Here is a 26212-nt window from a genome sequence, read left to right on the forward strand (position 1 = left end):
CGTCACGCTGACTTCCCCGTCGTGTTACAGTCTGAACACACAATCATATTCCAAGCAGAAAAAGATAGACTTTTCCATTAAATTGGTCGTTATTGTATAGTCTACCCCCTGTGGATCTGATCCATACAATGACACCGACACACATCCGTGTTCTCTGTGTCGTTGTAATTATCTCTGCCCTGGATGCCTGTAATTGTGGCTGTGTGTGTGTGTGTGTGGGGGTGTGTGGGTGTGTGTGTGTGTGTGTGTTAGGTCAGTTGCCTTCACCCTTCTGTTGTGATTATTTCAGAGCTTTTTTTATCATTTCTGTGTGTATTATCAGGTGAAAGACTGATTCAAACAGCCTCTTTCACGCAATCAGTTTTCTGGTAAATAAAATGTTTTGGCTGTGAAGTAGCTCTGAAGAGAATAAATAAAATGCTTTTATTCAAAAATCACCTGAAAGAAGTGACCTTGATGCGCTTGAAGTTTTCATCATTCTCGTTTTATTTTTCTTATAAAAGGATTCAATAAAGTCAAATGTAAAACAGATTAAATGTCCTCAGAAAATAAAGCAAAGCGAGGGTCGCCATTTTCAGAGAAACGTTTCCAAATTGAAGAAAATAAGTCGTGATCAAACAGCAGGAAAGAGTCTGGAAAAGGTTGCAGAGTGCGTCCAAACTCGCTTTATGACTCACAATGGCTTCACAGCACCGCGCTCATTGTCTACATCTATAATTTGTGTGTGTGTGTGTGTGTGTGTGTGTGTGTGTGTGTGGGTGTGTGTGTGTGTGTGTGTCCCCGCGTGTCATTTGGTGAGTGAACATAAGTGGGTCTGGGGCGGTCTGTTGATGGAAGGAGTGTAAAAATAGAGAGATAACAGCCTCTCTGAAGCCAAACAGTCCAAGAAGGAGGGGGACGCCGTGGCCTTCAGCGCTCATTCGCCCCTTCGGACGGCCATTTTTTAAATTTTTCTATTTGTGCGTCCGTCCGTCCTTCTCCACGGTTGGCACGACGATTCGGTCGACCCGCGTCAGCAAAATGGAGTTGAAGTGGAAGGTGGTGACAATTCTGGGATCTCGAAATAAAGTGTCTAAACTGTTGTTGAGATGCTGAGGATGTTAAATCAGTAAAACGGATATTAAATAAATCAACATTTTGGCTCGATTGATCTGTAATCTCTCTGGGATCCTCCCTCATTTCGCTGAATGTTTGTTTCCAACATAAATACAACATGAAGTTTTCACAATTATTCATCAAATCTACACTGGTAAAATAAAAGTTTACAATAATTTAGTATATATTATATTTGTTAACATAATATACATTAATAACTTCTCTTCTGCTCACAAAATTCGTGAGACCATGAGAGATTAAATGATTTTTGAAAACCATCAACAGTCACTACAATGAAATGATTAATACCGATAAATCTCAGCACATCATGAAAATAATTTTTAAAAATTTATTTAAATTGAATTAGATGAAAATATAACTGAAAATCCACCATTTACTTACTTTTATTTTTTGTCTGTTTCCTGGTGGTTACAGAAAATGTAGATTTTTTAAAGGCTTTTACAGAACATATTGGAAGAGAAAATTAAAATAAAAACAGGTGCAGGCAAGCTAAAATCTTGTTACTCTACCTGACTCTCACATTTAGCCCCCAGTTCTAGAGCTGCATGAATTGCAGCAACAAGATGTGCAATCTTGACATTTTAAAAGCAATATTTACTGGACTTTTATACTTTAAGTGCCGTTCATTCACACGTTGCCCATTACTGATATATCACATGGTTTGGATGGACTCTCAGTAAAAAGTTGTTGTAGTTTCCAATGACAGAGTTGTAATGTTGAGTGAGAAAAATGTGGATTAATCACAAGGCTGCAGTGTGAAGCATTAATACCATAAATAAATCCCTTCATAATATCAGGCACCATGCGGGCGACACTTCCCTCTGAGATCCTTCATCCCTGCTGTTGCTTTTCAGTTGAAATGTTGCATAAACTGCAAGTTTAACACAACTTATTAGTAAAAACAGATACATGCAAAGTAACGTCCTGTTATTGCAGTAATAGAGGACCGATAGAAAGTAATGAATTGGACTTTTTTGGTAACGTGCATTCGCACTGAAAGCTGATATGGTTGGTTGGATTGACTTTCACCGGCTTTGATGCAAAAATATGATCTGCATTTCATTAAGCAGGACATGATTTTATATTTTACTGATACGCTGTGACACTAACCTCATTCAGGAAGCAAGAAAACCTCAGCAGCTGCATTTGAACCCGGTTCTAAATGGGTATTTGATGAAGTTACTCAAACGGGTTCTAAAAGGTTACGGCTTAAAAACCACAAAAAGTTTACATCATTTTGTTCCTGGTGTTTAAAGCTCTTTAAATGAAATGCTGCAGAAAGTGACAAAGTGATCCAAGTGGATAAGAAAGTAGTGTGACATTTCCCCTCCCCCGCATGTTGCTGAGCATTGCCAGTCAGCTGGCTGAAAGAAAGCTCTTACACATCCTTCATTCTCAATACAAAATAAAATATTTTTATTTATGCGAAACCTAAACAACTAAAAGAGTTGCTTTAAACTCAAATTGTTTTTACTTATGTAAAAGTAAAAAGTAGTCATCCAAGAAATAACAAAATAAACTTTTTTGCAAATCAATTTAATTCTGTTTGAAACTTTAACAAAAACTGCAAGTCTGTGTCTGGTGAATTTTTGGTTAAAATAATTTATCTTAGCCAAAATTCAGTGGAATTACTAACAGTAGGTTAAGTATCCAGAAACTTTACACAAGTAAGAGCAGAAATACTTCAAAATAAAGTTACTCAAATAAAAGTAAAACACAGCTATCCGAGAAATTACTCAATTAAGAGTAAAGCAGTATTTCTTTTAGCGTGAAAGGTATATTTCAATATAAGACTTTAACTAGAACTACAGGTGTGTGTCTCTTTGTCTGGTGAATTTGTGGTTAAAACAAGTTTGTTCTTTATTTAATGAACTCACACTGGGTACAGCATCCAGAAATTTAACTCAAGTAAGAAAGTAAGAGTAGCGATACTTCAAAAGTAAAAGGTTTGTTTCATAATATCCAAAAATTAATATAGAGTAAGTGTTATTTCTGCTGAAGTCAGTGAGTCAAAATAAGACTAAATCAATATTTAAAGCCATAATATTCATGAATTTAGATTGTTTTGGTGTGAGTTTCTGTTCCAAACATAAGCAGTGAGCTCATGTAAACATTTTTATTTCTGTGAAGTGGTGATCGTTTTCCTCCAGGTTATAAAACTCTTCGTCTCACAGGAGCGCAAACCGACTTCCACCAAAAACTGTGTTTAGAAGACGAAAGCAGAGCGCTGAACCCTCTTGTGGTCGTCCGCTCCGTGAAATGCTGAGAGGTTGGGTTCACAGCGAGGAGAGCACGGGCGGGTAAATCACACCACTCGACCTCCCTCTCCTCACCCCCAGCCCCAAACCGTCATCCCACCCCCAGGGGGTGATTGCAGGAACCTGCATCCCCATCCCATCTCATCCTTAAATTTGGAATCCGCCCGCAGCATCCTGATCCCCGGCTGCTGGAACTGAGGACGGTCACGCTCCCAGATTAGGGATTTCTGATGGGACAGCAGCTCAGCCCTGCAGCCGGGGTGTGTGTGTGTGGGTGTGGGTGTGTGTGTGTTTCAGTTGGGGTGTTGACGGATTGGGTGGGTTTTGAAAATGTTTGGCTGGGGGAAAAAAACAGCTTTTTGCAGGTTGTTAAAGTTTGGGCTGCTTTTCACAACATCTGGTGGGTTTTTACAAAATAATTGTCATTGTTGCCAATTGTTGCTATTTGAAACCTTTAGAATCTGTTGAATGTGACATCATCAATGGTTAGTCATGGATTAATCAAGTGTAGTATTGATTAATACAACAAATCCCAGGGCAACATTATTTGAAAGGAGAGAAAAAACTCTTTGGGATATTTTTTTCTTGTGTGGGTTTATATCGTTTTTGGGTTGGAAACTGTCAGTCAGATCTGGCAACGCAGTTCAGTGAACATCAGTGTTGCCAGATTGGACTACTTTTGAACACGTTTTAGTAACCTGCACGTTACTAAAACTATGGCCGCTGTCAATAGTTATAAAAATCTCTAGAATCTGTCCACTGTGACATCATCAATGGTTAGTCAGATAGTAAAACAGAAATCCCAGTGCATGATTTAAAGAGTCAGGTATGAATGACTGTATGTAGAACTACAGTTCTATAGTACTACATGTACTATAGAAAAACAATTATTAGAAAAATTCATGTTTTTCTATAAAACATTATTTTTATTAGAAGTTAAGATTTGGGTTGTTGGATGTGTTTTCATTGTTTTTGGCTGGAAACTGTCAGATCTTACAAACCTGCTCAGTGAGCATCAGTGTTGCCAGATTGAGTTGCTTTTGTTTGTCTGGAAAAAAATGCTTTTTGCAGATTGTTAGTTTCTTTTCACAACATTTGGTGGGCTTTTAAAACGGAAAGTTCTTTTGAAATGGTTGTCATTGTGTGGCAGAAAAGCACAGCATTTTTTTAAAATTCCAAAATATTGCTGCACAAAACTCCAGGGTCATTGTGTTCAAAGAGTCCAATCCTCTGCAGGCCCAATGGGATCTGGTTCTGGTCAGAATGTAATAAAGGACAACCAGAAATGTTGAAAATTGTCACAAGTCTAAATGCAAGTAATGACATATTGGACACAAACTTTTTATATGTATGACTGTATCTGGGGCTATTATGATGAATTCATTAGAAGTTGAGATTTGGGCTGCATTTATGTTGTTTTGAGGCTGGAAACCGTCAGGTCTGGCAACCCTGTTGAGTGAGCATTAGTGTTGCCAGATTGGGCTGCTTTTGAACATGTTTGGTGGGTTTTTAGAAAGTTTTCAGAGGAAATTTATTTCGAGTTGTCATTGTGTGGCAGAAAAGCATAAAACATTTCATGAAATTCTGTGCTATTAAGTTGAGATTCTGTTTTCTTTTTTAAGCCACAATAAGCAATTAATCAATTAATTGCACAATAAACTAAAATGAGCTCAATACTTTCCATTCTGATGATAAATATTTTTTGAAGAGCTATTGTGTTTAGAGACTTCATAATCCACTTTATTCATAGTTTAGGTTCTGTTTTATTTTGGGTATTTAAAGTATCTTCCAGTTCCAGTGTGGAGTGTTTGTCTTTGAGAGGGCAAACTTTTATTATGCAATAAATTACTTTAAAATTGTCTCATACAACAGTATAATCAATTATTGTAATAATTATAGGGAAAATGTATCATCCAGGAAAATTGGTTTTCGTCAGCCAGATCTGGCAACCCGGCTCAGTGAGAATATTCATGCAGCGTGTGTCCATGTTTTTGGAGTGAGATCGCGCTTTCATTTGCACTCTGAGGCTTCCTGAGCCGACGGTAAATAAAAGCCACCGCGCTTTGTCTCTTGACCTCTCCAAACCAGAAAGAGGAGGCAGCAATTTTCTAAGAAAAAAAAACTAGGGGAGGGAGCGGGTGTTGGTGCGAGGCGGGGGCTGCAGGCAGCAACCGGCGGCCTCCGGCGTGCGCGGGTCTGGCTACCCCCTCTGAGGGGCCCCGATCGATACAAACTCAGAGCAATAAAGCTTTCCCCCTGTCATCTCCACAGAATACAAAGCAGAGCGGGGAAGGGAAGGGAAGGACGGGGGGATGGAGGGAGAGGAGGAGGAGGACGAGGCGCTGTTCCGCTAGCCACACCAATTTCCTAACCCCCTTTTTCACCTCCCTCGTCTTCTTTCTCCACCTCTCCTCCAAGCTCTCCACTTCTTCTTCTGCTTCCCTTCTTTATAATTAATGCTGTTTGAATAAATACGCTTAATAATTCATCGCTGTTATTTAAGGCGAGATTGACGGATTGACTGAAAGAAAGTGTAAAAGAGAAGCCGAGCAAAGATCACATCTGGGGGGAAAAGGACAGGAGGAAGCAGGAGAGCAGCTCTGTGTGATGAAAGAGCCGGGTTTAAATAGACGGAGGGAGGAAGAGACGGATGTGTGGATGGAGACGAGCTCGGATCGACGGGAAGGGGTAAAGAGGTCAAATAAGTGCTCTGTTTAATTGGGAGCCAATTTAAGTCGGGTTCAATCGATAAAGCTGTAAACCCGGCCGTCTAATGGCCCGCAGCCCGTTCTATAGATCACCGGACGTCCAGCTCTCCTCCTTTACATGTTTCTCTGCACCTGTGGAGCCGCACGCGTTGGCCTGACACCATAACTAGTTTTGCTGGATGATAAATTGTCCCAGAAGTTAATGTGATAAATGATAATATTGTTGTTTTGAGACCATTTTCAACTAATAATGACATTTTAATGCAATTACACCCACTCAAAGATCAATAAACTTTAAATTAAATTAAACGTTTAACACTGGAACTGGAAATGTCCAAAATAAATAAACAAAGCGACAAATAAAAGGAATTATGAAGTCTGTGGTATCACAATTATCCTTCAGAAAAGGGCTGGTTGAGACCAAAACTCCAGTTTTTCATAGAGAGAGAGAAAACCGATAAATTATGCAAATGGAAATTGTTGTCCTTGTTTTAATTTATCATGCAGATAATTGATTTATTGCATCTGATCCGCAACAAAACCCTGCATGAAGAAAGCCAGCCCGGCTTCACACCGCTGGGATTTTCCGCCTCAATCCAAATAGTTGGAACATAAATATCCCGGCGGTCACATGACAACCTCATAAGCTCAGATTGAAAAATAATGCGATCTTCTTTTTGGGGCGGAGGAAATTCTGCGCTCCTCGGGGGTTCGACTTTTCATCCCGTTTCAGTCCTGAAATTAAAAAACACTTCATTCATTTCATGCAAAATATTTTTAATTCAACTGTTTCTTCCTGCTTTGGTTTCTGAATCGCAGGTTTTCCGTTGAGGCCTCAGCTTTTCTCAGACCGCCGTCTCGTTTTTCGGCCATCTCTCTGTCCGCCCCGTCGTTTCTTTTTGTCATTTACCCTGTTGCACACAATCTGCCCCCTCCCTCCTCATCCAATCGCTCACACTCGGCCCATCAAGGCGAGGCTGTGTGTCTTTGTTAGTCCAATTGTCACCATCTTCTCCTTTCCTGCTATTTCCTGCGAGGACGCTCCGTCACGCTGCTGCTCTCTCTGTTCCACACTCTCATTTTCGCCAATTTTTTCCCCCACATTTGCTCAATCCAGATGTCTTTCTTTGTATTTTGGTTATTTGTTGATTATTTTCCTTTGAATTTCCCTTAAGCAGACATTTTGTTTGCCGTCTCTTCTTGCTGTTTCCATTTTTTAAAAACACTTCTGGTCTCTTTTTGTCCGCCATTTTTCTCTAAAGTTTACGCCCTTCTACTCCAGCATCCCAGCCTCCATCTTTGCGCCTCACCGCTGAGATTCTGGAGGAAGAAGGAAGTACACCACAGTGGCCATTTCCTTCTTCCCCTTGTCCTCCCTCCCGTTCTTTCTGTGTTTTTATTCCTCCATCCCTGCGTTGTGCTCCTCAGGGAGGGCAGTAATAATGGTAGAGAGAAGGAGAGAGGGAGGGAGGTGCGATTATTGTCTTGTCGGGAGTCAGAGGAATCGATCGGCACAGAAATATGTGGTGCGAGAAAGAGGTACTGTATCGGATATAATAAACACTCTGGAGACATATTCAAGAAGGCGCCCGTGCACGCTCACGTGCACACGGTGAAGATGCACGTGTGCACAGAACACAACACATTCAGTTCTTTTCCAATTGTGCATAAAAAAAAGAAAAAAACTCCTCCACAAATCAGCGTCCAAGCATGAGTTTACTCATTCACTCCCAGGCAGCTGCTTCTGTTTGCAGCAGATGCATGCTGAGGAGGAGGAGGTCGTCAATATTTAGGTGTAGAAGAAGTCCTCAGCTGCTCAGCAGGAACATTTTCATGCAGATCGGAGATGGAAACTGATCATATCTCCAGTTTCTTTCAGGTCTGACCTGCCTTTTCTGTTGGTTTTCTAACGATTTTGATGCATAAAAGTGAAAGAAAAATGTCCCGACCGGTTCTTGATGGAGAGTTGAACATCAAAGCATGTGTCACTAACCTTTCTCTGATTTTTTTTTGTTTTTTTGGTTCCAGTTTATAGACTGGAAATCTGGTTTAATACGTCCCAAAATATGTCAGATTTTTCAGCGTTTGACTGTTTGGTTCGTCTTTAACCTTTACCTGAGTGGATGTTCTGCTGTTCTCCAGCATGTCAGAAAACAGAATCAGAGTGTGTCATTAACCCTAAACTCTGGTTTTCTGCTAACCGAGGAGATGCATGTCACCTGAAAAACAAATTTGAGACAACGTGTAGTCCTGCGCTGGTGTGAGAGCAGCAGACATTAGCATGCAGGACTTAGTTTGCTGCACTTTGGCACCTGCAGGGCAGAGAAACATGCTTATTCTTAATGATTAACACTCTCACAGGTGCACACACAACATCTGAGCAGAAGCCCTGTTCACACACACACACACCCCGATCTTACACTGCTGTTGCCTGGCAACGGGTCCATGTGTCCTGCGTTAGCTCTGTCCAGCAGCGCTGCGACCGCCGCCGCCGCCGTTGACCACTGCTGCAGGGGAAAGACGAGTGGCGAGGAAGGGACAGTCGGAGGCGGAGAGAGATGGAAACTGTGGCTGTAATGTTACAAACGCTTCTCAGAGGCGGAAATAATCCGGTTTACCTCGACGCTGAAACCCAAAACTCGTCTGTCAAAGTAACGGCAGGACAGAGACGGATCAAAAAAGCAGAAACATCTCCAGGAAATTAATGGAAACAGGTTTAAATTGCTCTAAAGCACCTAAACAAAGTTTCAGTTCAGGGTTTAATTACAAAAAAAAAAATTAAACTAACTTAAATGTTTGTGTTTTATGCAAAATTTCATTTTATTTTTTTAAGGAAATTATATAAAATCTGTTTCTTTTTATGTCTCTCCACCAACCTTTTACATTTTCAAACGTTCACACATTCACTCGTCAGGAAAAGACATTTCAAAATGAGGGGAACTGGAGCTGGAATCAAACCGGCAACCTTTTACAACAGCATTTAGCGTTAAAGTTGGAGTTTTGGATTTACAAGCAAGCTAAAACTTCACCTCTTGCACAAAATAAAGTTCAATAAATAATTGCTGAAGGATCATTTAAATGTTAGGAAGGGTTAGAAGAGACTGAAGATGATGGAAAATAGCTCATTTTTTGATTAAATCAGCTATTTTCTGATTTAATCAAAAGAAGAGCAAAGAAGAAATAATAGAAACCAAAAAAGTTTTAATATTCCTGTAGGAAAAGATGAGATTTAAAAAAGTTTGTTAATCTAGATTACAGTTCAGTTAAACCAGACAAACTACAAACCTTTCATTGGTTCAACTTCTGGCTTTGCATGTAAGAATAAAAATGCAAAACTCGGCTTCTGTTTTAGAGCGAAATCTGATCAATTCAAGTGCAGTTATTCCAATTAATTCAGAAAATTTTAAAGCAGTGTATTGGTTTTACATTTAAAGGCCCAGTCAAAAGAAAACAATCTTTTTTTTTGTCAGGAGTGCAAAGCATTTTCATCCTCTCATTGAATCTAGATTTTACAAACTGTGGCTGTTTTTCATTATAATCAGAAGCCATCACTGTAAAAACGAAATGTCAGTTAATTTACTCTAGATGAAGCAGTAAAACAAACTGAAATCCAAACACATCTGAGTTTGTCTGCTTCCTGATTTACTGACCAAATATGGTCATTGAAATGCTTTTCATAGATGTGAAGAATAAAAGGCTGAAAACATAAACTTATAGGTTTAAAGGCAGCTGAAGGGATTTTTATTAAAACACAGCTTAACTAAGATCAAAAGCTTTAAAATGTTCTGGATTATTTAGAGAGAAATTACATTTAATTTGCTTTTTGTTATGAACATTATTTACTTTTTAATTTTAGACTTTCATCTTTATCAAATACAAGACTGTTGTTAAAAAATGTTTGAAATAGATCAGAATAATTACTTAATTTAATCTTTCTCATTTTCAAAGACATTTGTTTGATGCAAACAGAACTTTTATTTAGAAAAAAAATTAAAATACAAAGATTTAATTTTTTCAAACTCCTTTGACAAAGTTTCATTTAAACAGATTAAAATCCTAATTTTATCCTCAACATTAAATAAAACAAAGTGAATTAAACAGAGTGATATTAATTTTGTTTTTTTCTGCATTCTCTGCGCTGAATGTCGGGTGGGGGGGCAGACAGGTGGAAAAAAGGGAGGCAGCTTGTGTGTGTGAGGTGGCAGAGACCATGTGCCTGACCTTTGACCTCCACACGCCAAACAGCTCCAGCCTCCCCACCCCTTTCCAGTCCACACACAAGAACCCACGCGCCGTCTGTCACCGGCCCCTGACAGGCGTGACCGAGGCGGGGAGGGGGGGCGCTGAGTTTCGGACCCCCTGCAGCCATTTTTTACCCCCCCACCCCCTGACTGCCCCCCAACGGGGCAAATGCATTACTGCAAACTAATAAAACTAGGAAAATAATAATTATTTTCTCAATAATTAAGAAAATATTGTTTGATCCAGAAATAAATAAAAAACTATAAATAATGGGGGGAAACTTTAACTAACTGGAACTACATTGTTTGTTTATAAAACTAAATAAAATATACTGAAATTATAGATATAATATCCTTTGTTTTCTTGATTATCAATCTATTTATTAGCCTTTCTAACTGATGTGAAATTTATTTTATTTTTATTTTTTCAGCCGTCGCCAAATTACGGCACTCCATACGCCACAAAATGGCGGCAGTAAAAGTTGGGGAAAAATGCCAAAGTCATTTTAATTGAATAGATTTGTTTGAAAATGGCATTTTGTGTTGAGTATTCAAACACTGAATGTACAGTTAACAAGTTTAATATCTTATATTTTCCCAACAGTGGCAGCCACCACTAAAGCTATAAAAGAAATAATAGATTGGTTTTTTATGTGTAATGTTGCGTTTGTATTATTCAGTGTTATTAAAAAAAAAATTAAAAAAATCACGCTAAGTTTTTGCTCTTTGGGGCCCCCTGGTGGTGTGGGGGCTCTAAGGATTTACCTTGGACCGGCTCTGAAATTACGCAATTTGACATTTTAAAAATGGAAACACACCAATTTAAAAAAAAAAAAGTTTTTTGATAAAAAAGTTTTGGCTGAGATGTTGTTTTTTTGTTTTGTTTTGTTTTGTTTTTGTTTTTTGGCAGAGTCAAAATTTGTGTATTTCACAAAACCTTAGTGTGTGCGCTTTTTTCACATCACGAGTCACATGATCAACAACCGGATGTTGAAGACGACAGGAAGTAGCTGGAGCATCATGGTGGTTCATATTTTTTAATGACTTATTGCATGAACAAACCTATTCATGTGTGACTTTAATTATTTAATGGAAACACCGCAAATGTATATTTGTTTTTTCAACATTAGGGACACACACCTTTTTACTTTTACTTTAGAAAAATATGCTTAAGTATCTTTGCTTGAGTGTAATTTTTTTGTACTCATCTCCAGTGTAGACCAGAAACGGATCAAAATCAGAAATAAAGTTTTAAAGATGTTCCAGTAAAACCTGATCATGGTACATCAGGAATATCTGGGATTCGGGATGCGGATGAACAGATTTTTTACAAAATGGTTGAGAAAAAGGATCCAAGATGGATGAAATCAATTTAGTGGATTCTTGGGTTTGTGTGCAGAAAGAAAGTCTAGAAAAAGTCACATATTTGTGTTCAAAATATAAAAAATTTTGTTTAAATCCAAGCATGTAGACTTCACCAATGGTTTCTGGAAATAGCTGAATCATAAAATCTAGAATATTACATTCTGTAAGATGTTTATGATATATATATATATATATATACATATTTCTTTGTGATCGTGGGTGGAGATTTTTATATTTATTCCATAAACTTCAAACTTCCAGTCTCCTGAAATCTAATTTTATTCTGTGTTCATTGTAAGTGGGTCTCTGAATGACACCCACGTCACAGTTGTTCAGTTGTGCTAATTAATTTTAGCATTTAATATGAAATATTATGTCTTTTAATTGTTAAAAAAAGAATAAGTAACTGATTGTGAATTTTGTCTGCTTCCTTACATCTCAATTTTAAAAGTTAAAGTTCTCCATTTGATATTTTAGTTTTTGTTCAAGTCAGAAATGTTATATCTTTATATCAATTATCCACTCAGAATTTGTAGTTAAAAATTATTACCTTCATTCAACGGAGGCTTTTTGCTCGCGTCCTTGCTGTTTGTTCGCTCCGAACACAAAGAGAGTGCTGCCACCTTCTGGTATGATCGTGGAACTGCAGACAATTCAAACCTACACCTCGTTAAACTGTTTTTTGCATTCATTTTAAAAATGTAAATTAAATACCGAAATTTATTTGAGGTTGATGTTTATATGTATTTTATCGTTCATTTAAATTCAAAGGAGAAAAAAAGTTAAATAAATAAAAACAGACGCGACTGGATTTTATTTATATAATTACGCCCTTGAATTTCTTTTTTTTACACCTTGAACTTCTCTCTAACACTGACCATGACGTCACAGCACATGATAACATACAAAACTCACACTGGATTTTTATCATATTTGCAATTAGTAGTTATTTCTCTGAGTTAACATGTTTATTTTTCTGGCTATTACAGAAATATAAAGTTTTTTATTTTAAAATTAATACTACTGTAGGTCATTCATGTTTATTTCTATTTTTATAATTATTTATGTTAATTATTTTTGATTTATCTGCTAGTAGACTGAACATCTAACCTCCTTCTAACTGCATTTTAACTTTTTCAGTATAAAATAAATAAAATGATGCATATTTAAAAGTGTAGGATAGACAAAGGATTAGAGAAAAGAGCCGTTTTATCTGGCAGCTGAAACTGCTCAGCATAGCAGTTTCAGCTTTTCTTCCAGGTCCAATTACTGCTGCAATCCCAGATGTGACCACAAACAGAAAGAAGAGAGAGATCTTTATTAGGAAAGTTTCCTGCCAGGAAAACTTTCTTTTTAAACCTTCCCCTGCTTTCATGCAGCAGCTTCAGCACATTTACTCACAGCTATTTCTGGAACAATTTTTGGCTGCAGTTCAGAAGTGGAGGCACTTATTTCAGAGGAACTCTGATTATAATTGGATGAAAAAGCACAAGATAAAGCTTAAAGTTTATAGGATTCAGATGCAGGCATGCTTGCTTGTGGACACTGGAGAAAAATGTGCTGGAAGAGAATCAGTAATGTTAACTCTGTTTTTACAATAAAAATAATAATACATTGTGCAAAACATGGTTTTGTGTAGCATTTACATAAATTAGACACAAAATTATTCCATGCAATTCTGAAAAATAAAAAAAATGTGAAATAATCTTTAAAAAATCCATCCAGTGTCAAAATATACATATAAAAAATATTTTTTATTTGTTGTTGGGTTTATATATATATATAAATGTTTGGTACCAGGATTCTTATGGTGAACATGTGTGTATTTTTTTGTAATGCTGACTGTGTGTGCGTGTGTGTGGTTGTGTTTTCTGCAGATATCAGGATGTCCAAAGCACCAGGGGAGGAGAAACCTGGAGCTGAATATCCAGGCGACGGTTCAGGTACAAAACAATCAGATGCATGGAATAAACCGCCTATCCTTTATTAAGGAAATAAATACATAAAACGTTCAAGGCTGCTCATTTGTGGTACAAAGACGTTTATTACGCCACTCAAAAACAAAAATAACCGTGCAAACAATTACTAAAGGATAAAAACAGCGTGACTGATTGTGAAGGATCTCCTGTAGCAGTCTGTATTGCAGTGATTCTATGAAGCCTCTGACTGAAACACTCTGTTTTTGTACAAACGTGATGAAAAACCAGCTCAGGATTTTCCTTAAAGTTCATTTTATGAAGAATGCTTCATTAAATGGATTAATTTTTTTTTTTGAGGGGGGAGTAACTTGTCTGCATGATTTCTTCTTTTTTACCTTTTCTAATTATAAATACAAATACTTTGAGAAGAGAAAACAGAAAGTTTTGATTTTCCAGTTTTTTGCATCATTTGGAGAAACTTTTAATGGATTTTGGAGATGATGGCAGCATAAAACAGCCAGTAATATCCCCAAAAAATGAGGCTTTCAGCTCTCAATATGAAAGAAACTCTGGATAAAAACACAGTTCATGAAAAAAACAAATGAACAGTTTTAGTTTTAAAGGGTCTGTTCTTTAATAAATAAAAACAGATATAAATTAGCCTCCAAATGCATTTAAATTGACTAAAGTAGTCAGTATTTAACCCTAATTATATGAATTGATGAACATGTGATTCAGATAGCATTATGATCATGTATATTTTTGTTTTTCAGACTCTGACAGAAACAGTCCTGATGACCAGGTTGGTTTTTAACGTTTCATAATATTAAATCTGATTACTTTTAAAATATCTGAACTTTTTATGTGCAATTTAAAAGTCTTCCTATAAAGTGGAATTTTGAATTTTTAAATATAAAATCATAAATTTCATGTTTCTGACTTTATTTTAAGGGTTTTTATGTTTGCTTGAAATCTTTGAAAATTAAATTAGGTGTTTTCAAGGTTTGGAAAGTTTTGACTTCTGTTTAGAAGTCCTTGAAAATGTTGAATATTCAAACTGTAAGCGTTATTTACAGTTGAAACCAGATATTTAAAAATAACAAAAAATCTTATTCACGTGTTTTTTTCCCCTCACAATCTGAAGTTAAATCAAACCAAGATTTTCTTGTTTTAGGATATTTAAAATTACAAATACCAGACAACATTTTAGTTTTTAAGATATTAATAACAGTAATAAATCATATAATGGTGAATTTAATCTGTGTTTTTAGTTCATTTGTATTGTTTTGGTGTTGGAAAAGTTTGAAACTTATCTTAAAATGTTTTAAAATAATTTTACTGTGAGAAAAGTGTATGAACACTTTATGTCATAAAATTACGGAAAATGTTTATTCAATCGGCACATTCAAAGATTTAAAGCAGTTTAATCAAATGCCAAAAGTTAAGCTTTTTTTTCCAAAGTGCTTATTTCATTTAAGAAATTATAGAACTGTTGAAAAGTTTGTAAAAGTGAAATGTTTAAATGTGAATGTTTTATTTCCAGCTGCAGGTCCAGAAGATGAGAAGCAGCCCGTACAGCCTTTCACCCACAGCAGCAGGCAGCAAGGTAAACGCCTGATTCTGTTCAGTCGGTTTAACGCTAAAATAATCTGTTACACAGCAGAAAGAAACTAAAATTATTATAGAATTGATCTGCTTGTAAAACCTTTAATGTGTAAGACATGAGAACCATGTTGAGTTTTAATCACGGGGAGAAACATGGTGGAGAATGACGGCAGAAAGGATGGACGATGACTGGCAGGAAGGAGCAGCTGGAGGTCAGAGGTCAGCAGCTTGAGGAGAGGTTGACTGAAAAAAAGAGGGACAAGAGAAAAAAGAGAGAGAAAGTTTATAAGGGAAACTTTCCCTTCAGATAGACAAAATTTAACCTGGAAACCATCCATCCACCCATCCACCCATCCATCCATCCATCCATCCATCCATCCATCCATCCATTCTCAAGTTTGATTGTTGACATTTATTTGCTCCTCAGTTTTTCAGTTTTTACTTTTGCATCTTAAAGTTCTTAAGTTCTTAAAGGTTCTGGGTACCAAAGCGTGTGTGTGTGTGTGTGTGTGTGTGTGTGTGTGTGTGTGTGTGTGTGTGTGTGTGTGTGTGTGTGTGTATGTGTGTGTGTGTGTGAAGGATGCAGCAGTAAATATTTCATAGCCATCCTTGTGATTTTCACTCTTTCCTCCAGAGTCGATCATCTTTGGGTTGTGTTAGCTGCTCTTATCGTCACTGTGAGCTTCTGAAAGCCTCAGCTGAGGCGGAGCAACAGCAGAGCATCAAAGTAGCTCTGATCTGGACTCTTTGTGAAGGAGAATTTGTCTTTTCTTCAAGGTAAAGAGCGAAGAGAGCTCAGAGATAACACACAGCGCCGCCGCTGCTGCAGCCGCTGCTCCTCCTGCTGCTCCACCCTCCCAACAACAACAACAGCAACAGCAGCAGGCTCAGCATCACCACACACAGCTGATGCTCGCCAGCAGTCAGCTGGCAGGGGTGAGAACACACACACACACACACACACACACACACACACACACACACACACACGCCGAGAGAGAGACACAGCAGGGAATCATGCACAAAACTCAACAGCTTTTACTTATTTTTGTTTAATTTTAAGTTATAATGTGAGAAACAGAGGTGGGTAAATTACCCACAAATTATACTAAAATAAGAGTAGCACTACTAAAATGTGTTTTTGCTCAAGTAAAAGTAAAAAGTATTTGGTAAAAACTCTACTGAGTTACTGAGTAACTGATCAAATTATCAGTCGCTAAATATTTTAAAATTACATCATAAGTAGGAGCAAAATGTAAAGTTAAGTGGAAATTTTGGTATTTTGAGGATAAACATGACAATTATTCATATAAGTAACAAAATATAACAAAATCAGCCGAAAGAAAGTTTTTCCAAATTAGTTTCATTCAGTAATAAAACTGATGAATCTTTAACAGAAACTGCAAGTGTGTGTCTGTCTGGTGAATTTTTGGTTAAAACGTGTTTGTTTTTCATTCAGAGAAAGCAGAAATTTTACTTGAGTAAGAGTAGAGATACTTCATAATAAAAAAACAAAAGTAAAAGCAGGAAAAATACTCCTGAAAGTAATTTTTTTTTCAAAAAGGTTACTTGAGTAAATGTAACTGTTTTACTACCAAGCTGTTGTAAGAGTTAGTTTTGTTTCCCCGCAGCTCGCCGCTCTCCTCCCGGCCCAGCAGCAGCTGCTCCTCCAGCAGGCTCAGGCTCAGCTGCTGGCGGCCGCCGTGCAGCAGTCCAACGCCGCTCACGCCGCCGCCCACGCCGCCGCGCAGCAACAAGCCAATCAGCAGCAGCAACAGCCAACCAAACAGGAGCAGCCGGTCCAAGCTCCGCCTCCACAGCTGGCGCTGTCACAGCCCATCCAGCTGACCGCGCAGGTAACGTCGGATTCATCAGGCGAGAGGCTAGAGGTGTTCGATGCTGCATATTTCACCAATACTGATACCAATATTTATGATTTAAGTATGATACAGTGGAACCTCAAGATGTGAGTTTAATTTGTTTTGTTTTGCTTATAAGCCAGTCTGCTCAAATTTCAAACAAATTATCTGTATTCGAAATAACTAAAATAATTTTGATCCATTCCACGTATCCCCAAACCACGATAATTATGAAAAAATACAGATTTTTTGTTAACAAATAGACAAAAGGTAGAGGATTAGGGCCACTAGAAAAAAATTCAACAATAGGAGATCAAACAAATTAGTGTGCATTTCTTCTAAATAAAAGGCAAAAACTATCATTTAAGAGCAAATCAAAGAAAATGGTAGAGTTGAGATCGCAAAAAAATTTCAAAAGGTAATCTGAAACTAAAGTATTGATCCAACATCGATTCCGACTTTGCTACTTCACGCAGCGTCCGTCTGGTGTGTGTCACTTCTGAAATGTGTTTGTGTGTGTGTCACCTCTGAAATGTGTGTCACTTCTGAAATGTGTGTGTGTGTGTCACCTTCTGAAATGTGTGTCACCTTCTGAAGTGTGTGTCACTTCTGAAATGTGTGTGTGTCACCTTCTGAAATGTGTGTGTGTGTGTTTGCTGCAGGACATCCAGCAGCTGCTGCAGCTCCAGCAGCTGGTTCTGATGCCGGGTCATCCCCTCCAGTCGCCGGCCCAGTTCCTCCTGTCCCAGCCTGCACAGGCGCAGCAGCCGCAGCAGGGTGAGAACGCGAACTTCACCTAACTCCCTCTGATAACAGGATCTCTTTGCTATCACTGATCGATTGGATTGTTTTGTTTTTAATTGGTTCTCCTTCCTTTTTTCAGGTTTGCTCTCAACAGCAAATCTGATCCAGCTACCTCAGCAAAGCGCAGGAGGCCTTCTCACAAGTCCGCCTCGCATGGGACTCCAAGCACAGGTAACTCATCTTTTTACAAGGAAAGAAAACATAAAACCTATATAAAACCTTCCTGTAAACAATCCACTTTTATTTTTTATGCACCTCAGGGCAGCTCTGCTGTCAGAAAAACATTTATATCTTTATCTGTACCACTTTAACATCATGTTGCAATTCAATTCTGTGTATTTTGGGGCATTTTATGTGACAAACCAACGCAAAGTAGCATTTAATTCTTAAGTAGAAGAAGAAATATTTGCAATTTTCAAAGATTTCTACAAATATGTGAAAACTGAAGTACAGAAGTGTTCAGCTTTCAGCTAATAAATACAGTTTTATCTCGTTTAAACGAGAAAACTTTGTTATAATATGTAAAACTTATAATGAGATTTATCTCTCATTAAACTAAAATATCTTCTCTCTGAAATAAGAAAAAAATCAACACCTGTTGGGGTTCAAAAAAGTAATTGAACTATTTGCATCCTTTAATGTGTTTCTAATATTGTATAAAATAGGCTTAAGTGGTTAACTGAAAAATCTTTATCTGAATAATCTATTACTTTACTAATTCTGATGTTTTCCGTTGATAAGAAAGATGTTTTCCACTTTTTTCTGTTTCTAATCAGAATCAGGTGTGAACTGAGAGTAACTTTTTGCTTCCTGATGTTGCAGAGGGAGAAGAGCAGTGACGCAGGAAGCAGCAGCAGCAGCTCAGCCTCTGTAGCCGCCAGCGGAAGCAGCAGCGCTGTAACGTCTGTCGGAGCCAGCTCTGCATCCAGCAGCGCCATGGCCTCCTCCTTGACCTCTGGCTTGAATCCCGGCGGTCAGACGGCTCAAATGAGCGAAGAACCGAGCGACCTGGAGGAGCTGGAGCAGTTCGCCCGAACCTTCAAGCAGCGGCGCATTAAACTCGGATTCACACAGGTGAAAATGAGCGGAAGAGAGGCAAACAGAACATACAAAGTTCAGTATATTAATTCATTATCTTCTCTGTCAGGGTGACGTTGGCGTGGCGATGGGGAAACTGTACGGAAATGACTTCAGCCAGACCACCATCTCTCGCTTCGAAGCGTTAAACCTGAGCTTTAAGAACATGTGCAAGCTGAAGCCACTGCTGGAGAAGTGGTTGAGTGATGCAGGTGAGGCAGAAGTTTCATTTCATTTATCAGAACAAACATTTTTTCATAAAAGATCAACAGGTCCTGTCAAGTTCAGTTATTCAAGTAGACAAAATTTATCTTATGGCGATGTCGTGGCAGCAAGTATGTGGTGACAGCGGATTGGAACAACTCCAGATTAACAAAAACAAACCTCCTGCACAACCAGGTTTAGTTTCACATGTCATCCACCACAATTAATCTGAGGTTTAGAGGACAAGGAGGAAGCATAGAAAATATAAAACATCTGCTCCAAAGAGGTCAAAACTCAAAGATTAAGTTGTTGAAGTTTTTATGTTTTGGATTCACCAAGCTTTTATGGATAAAAAATAACTTATTATCATAAAAATAGTAATGCAGACTTTATAAAGAAAGGGCCCCGAGTACAGAACCCTGTGGTACTCCATAATTCATCACGTTAGGAAGCACTGAGATCTGAAACTGCACGTAAAAGCTGCTGTTTTTAATTTTAATGTGATTTTAGTTTGGGTTGGTTTTTAATATTTATACAAAAGGCAGATTAAATTTAAACTACCTTACTTACTGAGTTATAAAATTTCCAAAAGCTTCAAAAATTACAACAAATATTTCATTTCGGGGTTGTTTTGTAGGTATTTTATAAGCTGTAGTTGTACATTAAAAACTTTTTGTTGAGGTTTTTGTCTCGTCTTCATATTTTTGCATCCATAAGTTATTCTGATTTCTGAGATTAAAACTATATCTTCCATGAATTCTTACTTATCTTCAGTTTCTCCCCAAAACAACATTAAAAAATCTTTATTTAATCTTTATTTTTTGTGGAACCATTTACATTTTTGTTAAACATAGAGAATATTCTTTGATTTCAGTTTTTTCTTTTTACGTTTTTTAATTTCTAATTGGTGACCTGTTAATTTTTATACATCTTTCTCTTTGCTTTTCTCTGTTGCTTTTTCCTGCAGAAACGATGGCGGTGGACAGCATGCTGCCCAGTCCATCCTCCATCTCCTCCCCCATGCTGGGCATCGAAGGACTTCCCGGCCGACGCAGAAAGAAACGCACCAGCATCGAGACGAACGTACGAGTGGTGCTGGAGCGCAACTTCAGCACGGTACGAGACAGATCAAAACTAAAAGATCAGTGAAAAACGTCAGGATTTGTTTTAGTTCAGCAACATATGCCAAAGAAATGCAGGTTTTAGACTTGACTCATAGAAATGCAAAAGTTTTATTCTGTTTTTTATTTACCTTTATTCAGAAGCCTGAAATTTTCAGACTGGCAAAAAACAACAAAATTGTACGTGAATTAAATTTATATGCTAATTATTTCAAGTGTAAAGTTTAACAATATGATAGTTTAGGTGTTTTTACTCATTTTAACTGATTGCAATGTAAATATTTTATTCAAATCAACCTTTCTCTGTTAATTTAATCAGAAGTTTGTTCTTTTTTTAATTAATGTTTTGATGATATTAACAAAAAAAATGCAGAGATTATTTAATTTTATTTATGTGGTCAACTCAGGTGGATTGGAAAAAAAAAATAATCCAGATTTTCCAAAGATTTATTTCTTTTTCCCCTCCTCTGCTGCTCCAGAACCAAAAGCCGACGTCGGAGGAGATCCTGCTGATGGCGGAGCAGCTCAACATGGAGAAGGAGGTGATCCGTGTCTGGTTCTGCAACCGCCGGCAGAAGGAGAAGCGCATCAATCCGTCGAGCAGCAGCACCCCACCCCTGCCCAGCCAGACCTCGCCTGTCGTGACGCACAAAGTCCACTGCTACAGCCCCCACATGGTACCGTCCAGAACCGAACCCTACACTATTTTTGTTTTGGTTTACAGTTCAAATATGTTAGCACACTTAAAATGAGACAAACCAAACTGACAGTTAATTTTTCAGCAAGAAATAGGAGCTTGTTTTTTATAAGTCCTTAATATTGGTGAAAAGGTACAAAATCTTGTTCCACTGGCAGGTAATTTCACTTATAACTAGCACCTTTTCATGAATATTAAGGAATTATTGGATTAGAGCTGACCTATTATTCTTTCTGTACGAAACATAAATATGTTTTGTCTAAAGCCTACACAAAACATATTTACGTTATTTGCACAAAATCGTTCTTGGATAATGAGATTTTACCATGGTCAGTTCTGCCTATGTTGAGGGGTTGCTAGGTAACGGGGCCGGGCTTGGCTGGGGTTGCTAGGTAACGGGGCCGGGCTTGGCTGGGGTTGCTAGGTAACGGGCAGTGCCTGCTGATTTGTGACGTTACTTTCTGGAGGTTTTTGAAAGAGCTCATTTTCCAGTCACCAAAAAAAACAGCTGGGTGTTTGTTTTTAAGCGCTTGGACTGTTTTTAGAAGCAGTACAAACCAAAATGGAAGTACAAAAACATGCAAAATTTTTAAAGTGAGCCCCTTTTTCTTGCTGAGAAGTTACTTGCACAGTTGAATAGTAACTAGTTATATTTACTCATATAAAATTACTTTTAGGAGTATTTTTACTACACAGTACTTTTTACTTTTACTTGAGTAAAATCTCTGGATTCTCTACCCACTGAATGAAGAATAAACACGTTTAAATCAAAAACTCACCAGAAGTTTTTCATTGAAAACTGATTTGGAAAAATTTTCTTTTACCTGATTTGGTTATTTATATAAATATATATTGTCATTTTGTTCTTAAAATACCATAATTTCCACTAAACTTTATATTTTAGTTCATCTGATTATGCAATTTTTAAATATTAAATGACTGATAATTTGGTCAGTTACTCAGTACTTGAGTAAACTTTTTACCAAATACTTTTTTACTCTTACTTGAGAAATTTCTTGGATGGCTACTTTTTACTTTGAAGTAGTGCTACTCTTACTTGAGTACAGGTTTTGGGAACTCTTCCCACCTCTGCTTGTAAGTCAGTTTTGTCTTACTTCAGGCTTGCTAAGATATTTGCACTAGAAACCAGACCTGAGGTACTTTTTGCAGTGTTACCTGAAAGTGGATGATTTTCTCTCCCTCCTCCAGATATCGAGTCAGAGTCTGTCCCAGGTCACCACCAGCCTCAGCACAACAGGTGAGCTGCAATTACTTGCTGGGATTTTAAGCCCAAAGGTCGCTGGCAGACGGATGAAACGGCTCCTGATGCGTCTGCTTGTCTGCCGCTTTGATGAAACGCTTAAAAATGATTTTGGCCAGAGAACAGAACACAGTGATATTTTGTTGACATGGAGCCACGGCTCCCGTCTTGAGCTGTTTACCTCCATGAGTCACGACTCGTCCCGGTGATTTATCGGCCTCGGCCGCAGGCCGAGCGATCCCGGGCGTCTCGGATTTGACAAACGACCTGACGGGTAACAAACACAGCTGGAAATTTATTGGCCCGCTGAGCCGCAGCTCGCACCATGTAGCCTCGAACGTCTCCCTGCTTTGGAGACGCAGAGGAAGAAGAACGGCGAAATGTTCATAACTCTCCACTGTGCTCCTCCTCTTCATCGTAGGAGCCAGCTCTTCACCCTCAGCTTCCTGCCCTATGACCCCGGTCAGCTCGGTGGCCATGTCGTCGTCTGCCACTCCTCCTCCTCCTCACAGCACAGCCAGCCCGGCTCCTTCCAGCCTCGGCACGGCCGGGCTCGCCACCGGGTCAGTCTCACCTCTAAACACAAAATCACACATTTAAAAACCAAGCAACCTTCAGGAACGGATGAATGTTTTTCTACATGTCTGAGTTTTGTTTATGGGAATCATTTCAGGAACACAATGATGGGAGTAAGCACAGGGATGAACCAGGCCCTCATTGGCAGCAATCCTCTGGCTACCATGCAAGGTAAACCAGTGTGTGTGTGTGTGTGTGTGTGTGTGTGTGTGTGTGTGTGTCCCCTCTGGTCTCCATTTCCAAAAACCACTTCCCATTTCACCCTTCATCCGCTCTGTCTGAAATTAATTTCTCTTGTGAAGCCTCAGGTGACAGTCACCACCAGCCTTCCTCCTCTTCCTCCTCAGCACAAAGTTTTTGAATCGCTCAGTATGGTGAAAGATTCAATTTCATTCTCATACAATGCCGCGCTATTATCACAGACCGGCAAGGGCTCCTTATGGCAGAGCTTAGGAGGCCGAGTCAGCTTACAGTCAACAGTTGCACAGACACAATCCCGTCCCTCACAATGTCCGCCCTGTTGGCTAAATAACCAGCTTTCCCCCTTTCTGAGTGAGATGATCTGCCGCCAAATCAATTAAGCATCACAAATAAGCCCAGCTTTGAATCCTGCATCTCCCTATAGCGCCACAGAACATCTCTCTTTTGAGCGCCGCCGTCCTCCGGGCCTTGTGTTGATGAGAAGGATACAGTCCGTTATGGAAAGTGCAGCTCTGGCAGTGCCGGCGCTGATAGGGTTTCAGGCTGAGGGAGGAAATAAAAGAGGAGCCCGGGTGAAAAGACGGAACTGAAATGAAGTGTTGACAGCAGAGGATTGCAGCTTTGGCTCCCTCTGGGGCCACACATGCGTTATATGAATGTTTACACTCATGGCGCTGTAATGGATTAAAGTGTTTAGTAACACACTGGAAGCAGAAAGATGCTGCGACTTCAACTGAGAGTTAATCTGTAATTTATCAGAAAAGTCTTTTTAAGCCTTGAAGCGTTTATTTTTCAGATAAACGTTATAGTTGTGCATGTCTTGTCCTCAGTAACCTTCATTCATCCTCTTCTGACTTAATCTAGGTATTTACACAAACAAATATCACCACATCATTTAAAAAATATCTGTATATCGCACAAACGGGATCGGTTTCAGAAAGGTTTTCATCCTGATTGTTGTTTTAAATATGCCAAACCCGTAGGGGGCAGTATAGCACAAAGCTAAACTTCTGTCATTGCTTCAAAACAAGCACGACTTCTTGTTAGAAATTAAACATGGAGGCAAGAGGTCAATTTGTGTGGACAGATACATAAACTAAGTTACTTTTAAATAGTGTATTAGAATGTGAAGTTAGTAAAACACATGACAATTAGAAATTATGTCAAAGCAACTATGTTAATTTATTGGCACATTATTTGTCGCAGATTTTTTGTTTATATTTTTGTACTTCTAGTTTTGTCTGAAGTATTTCTAAAAACAGCCCAAGCACTTGAAAAAACATCTGGTTATTTCTTAGCAATATGTTAAAGATTTTTGGTGTCTGGAAAATGATCCATTTCAAATCCAGAGTAATAATTACTTATGTAATCTGCTGTTTCCTCTATCATCCTCATTTCCATCGTCCTGGTATATTTGTTCCCTCTTGCTCTTTGCTGTGGTTTATTTTCTGCTTAATGAGATTATTTTATACGGAGCACCCTCGGGAATATGGGATTTTTTTTCCCCTTTTGTGTTTTTCTCAATAAATTATTAAATTAAACCTTGGTCTATTTTGTATACAGTCATTGATAACAAATGTCAGTTTAAAACAGCACATATTAAAGATAATCAGTGAAAACATTCATTTTGCACATAGGTTTGTGGTGCATTTGTTTCAGTAAAGAAAAATATATAAAATAAATTAGATATGAGATATCTCACTAATGAAATATTAACATACATGGAAAAACTGTTTAAAGACCTTATATTGTAGCAGAAAGACTTTGCTACATGTCGCATGAACTGACTAGTACATTATTGCAAGAAAATGCTAAAGTTTTTCCTGGGAATGCAAACAAAATAATCCCCCCATGTTCTGTAATTTTATTCTGTATTTCTTCTGCTTTTTATTCACTTTCTCTTTTATTTCCTCCTTTTGCTGTCCTTGCTTGGCTTCAGCGCTGGCAGCCAGCGGCGGGCAGCTTCCCATCTCCAGCCTGGAGGGGGCGCCGGGCCACATGTTTCTGAGTGGACATGGCGGTCACTCCGTCCCCGCCTCCCTGCGCCCCTCTCTCTTCCTGAACCGCCCCGGCCTCCTGCCGATGGTGACCTGCTCCACGCCGACTTCCTCCATGCCCATGGGGCTGGTCAGCTGCGGCCCCAGACCTTCGTATTGCCAATCTTCGCCCAGCGGCACCAGCAACCTCATGAGCCCCACTTCCTGCCCAGAGGAGTCTGTGTCTCCCTGTTCAAGCCCCGCCTCTTTCTGCTCCTTCAGCGAAGCTTCACCGCCGCCACTGGGAGGAGCCATGGCCGAGTGATCGCCGACCGACAGCCAAAGCATCAGGAAGAGGAGGAGCAGAGCTTTAAAAATCAAAATCTACAACATCGCCTTTCAACCAAAGCCATCTCTCCGTCTGATCCATCTGTAGATTGTCTCTCGTTTGCCTTTTTTCCCCTCTGAAGTCTCCCGAAGCCAAAAATACACACAGACCGACGAGGGGAAGGAGGTAAAGAGGGTAGGAAGGATGGAGAGGATGGAGAGAACCGCAGAACGGAGGGGAACTTTTGAAACCAAATAATGACCTACAGCTGGAGAGGAGCTTTTTTTGTTTTCGCTCGGCATCGTGAAATAAACGCCAAAAAAGAAAAAACAAAACTGAGGAGAGACTCGTCTGATAAGCTGCGAAGCTCTGAGAAAAAAAACTGAAATGTTTGTGTTTTCCGAGAGAAACCCAAACATTGCAAAGAAGTAAACCAAAATCTCCAAATACCAAAAACTGAAGACCAAAAAAGAAAGACAAAAAAACAACCAACAAACGGAGAGAAAAGCTTTAGCTCAAAAAAACTTTTATTATTCTGTGTCAAACATCCTCCATTCCACTCAGGATTCAGTTCTTTCTCCATTGTCAGTCAGAACATCTATTTTTCTATCATTTCTAATCATCGAGCTTTGAGGAATTTATAATCCCACGTTTTTACAGCTGCAGGATATTTACCTACCTCTCACTTTCCAGCTTTACAGTGATTCGCCTGCCGTACATTTACACTGCTCACCTTGACAATAAGAAGAAGGCAAAACTATATTAGTCAATCCTAAAAAGCTGAAATTAGGTGTCTGCTTTTTTCATTTTTTGGTAAATTCATTCATCTTAATATTGTCAAACCAAAGGAAACACACCAAGCTCAGCCTACAAAGAGGATTTACCTTCTACTCAAA

The 26212-nt window shown here is 38.7% G+C and overlaps 1 protein-coding gene across 1 annotated transcript in view; it reads left to right on the plus strand.

Annotated features, from left to right (window-relative positions):
- Positions 1-25402, plus strand: part of pou2f2a (POU class 2 homeobox 2a) — a 65704-nt gene extending 40302 nt beyond the window's left edge. The window contains exons 2-16 of the mRNA XM_028035246.1: positions 13566-13631; positions 14381-14409; positions 15151-15213; positions 15990-16148; positions 16844-17068; positions 17734-17848; positions 17955-18046; positions 18698-18949; positions 19023-19164; positions 20124-20272; positions 20757-20954; positions 22184-22232; positions 22657-22798; positions 22909-22982; positions 24952-25402. Of these exons, the coding sequence (XP_027891047.1) occupies positions 13566-13631; positions 14381-14409; positions 15151-15213; positions 15990-16148; positions 16844-17068; positions 17734-17848; positions 17955-18046; positions 18698-18949; positions 19023-19164; positions 20124-20272; positions 20757-20954; positions 22184-22232; positions 22657-22798; positions 22909-22982; positions 24952-25313 (2117 nt within the window). The 3' untranslated portion in view covers positions 25314-25402. The remainder of the gene's footprint in view (positions 1-13565; positions 13632-14380; positions 14410-15150; positions 15214-15989; positions 16149-16843; positions 17069-17733; positions 17849-17954; positions 18047-18697; positions 18950-19022; positions 19165-20123; positions 20273-20756; positions 20955-22183; positions 22233-22656; positions 22799-22908; positions 22983-24951) is intronic.
- Positions 25403-26212: the final 810 nt, after the last annotated feature.

The sequence above is a fragment of the Xiphophorus couchianus genome, chromosome 13 (assembly GCF_001444195.1).
Source record: "Xiphophorus couchianus chromosome 13, X_couchianus-1.0, whole genome shotgun sequence".
NCBI classification, from domain to species: domain Eukaryota; kingdom Metazoa; phylum Chordata; class Actinopteri; order Cyprinodontiformes; family Poeciliidae; genus Xiphophorus; species Xiphophorus couchianus.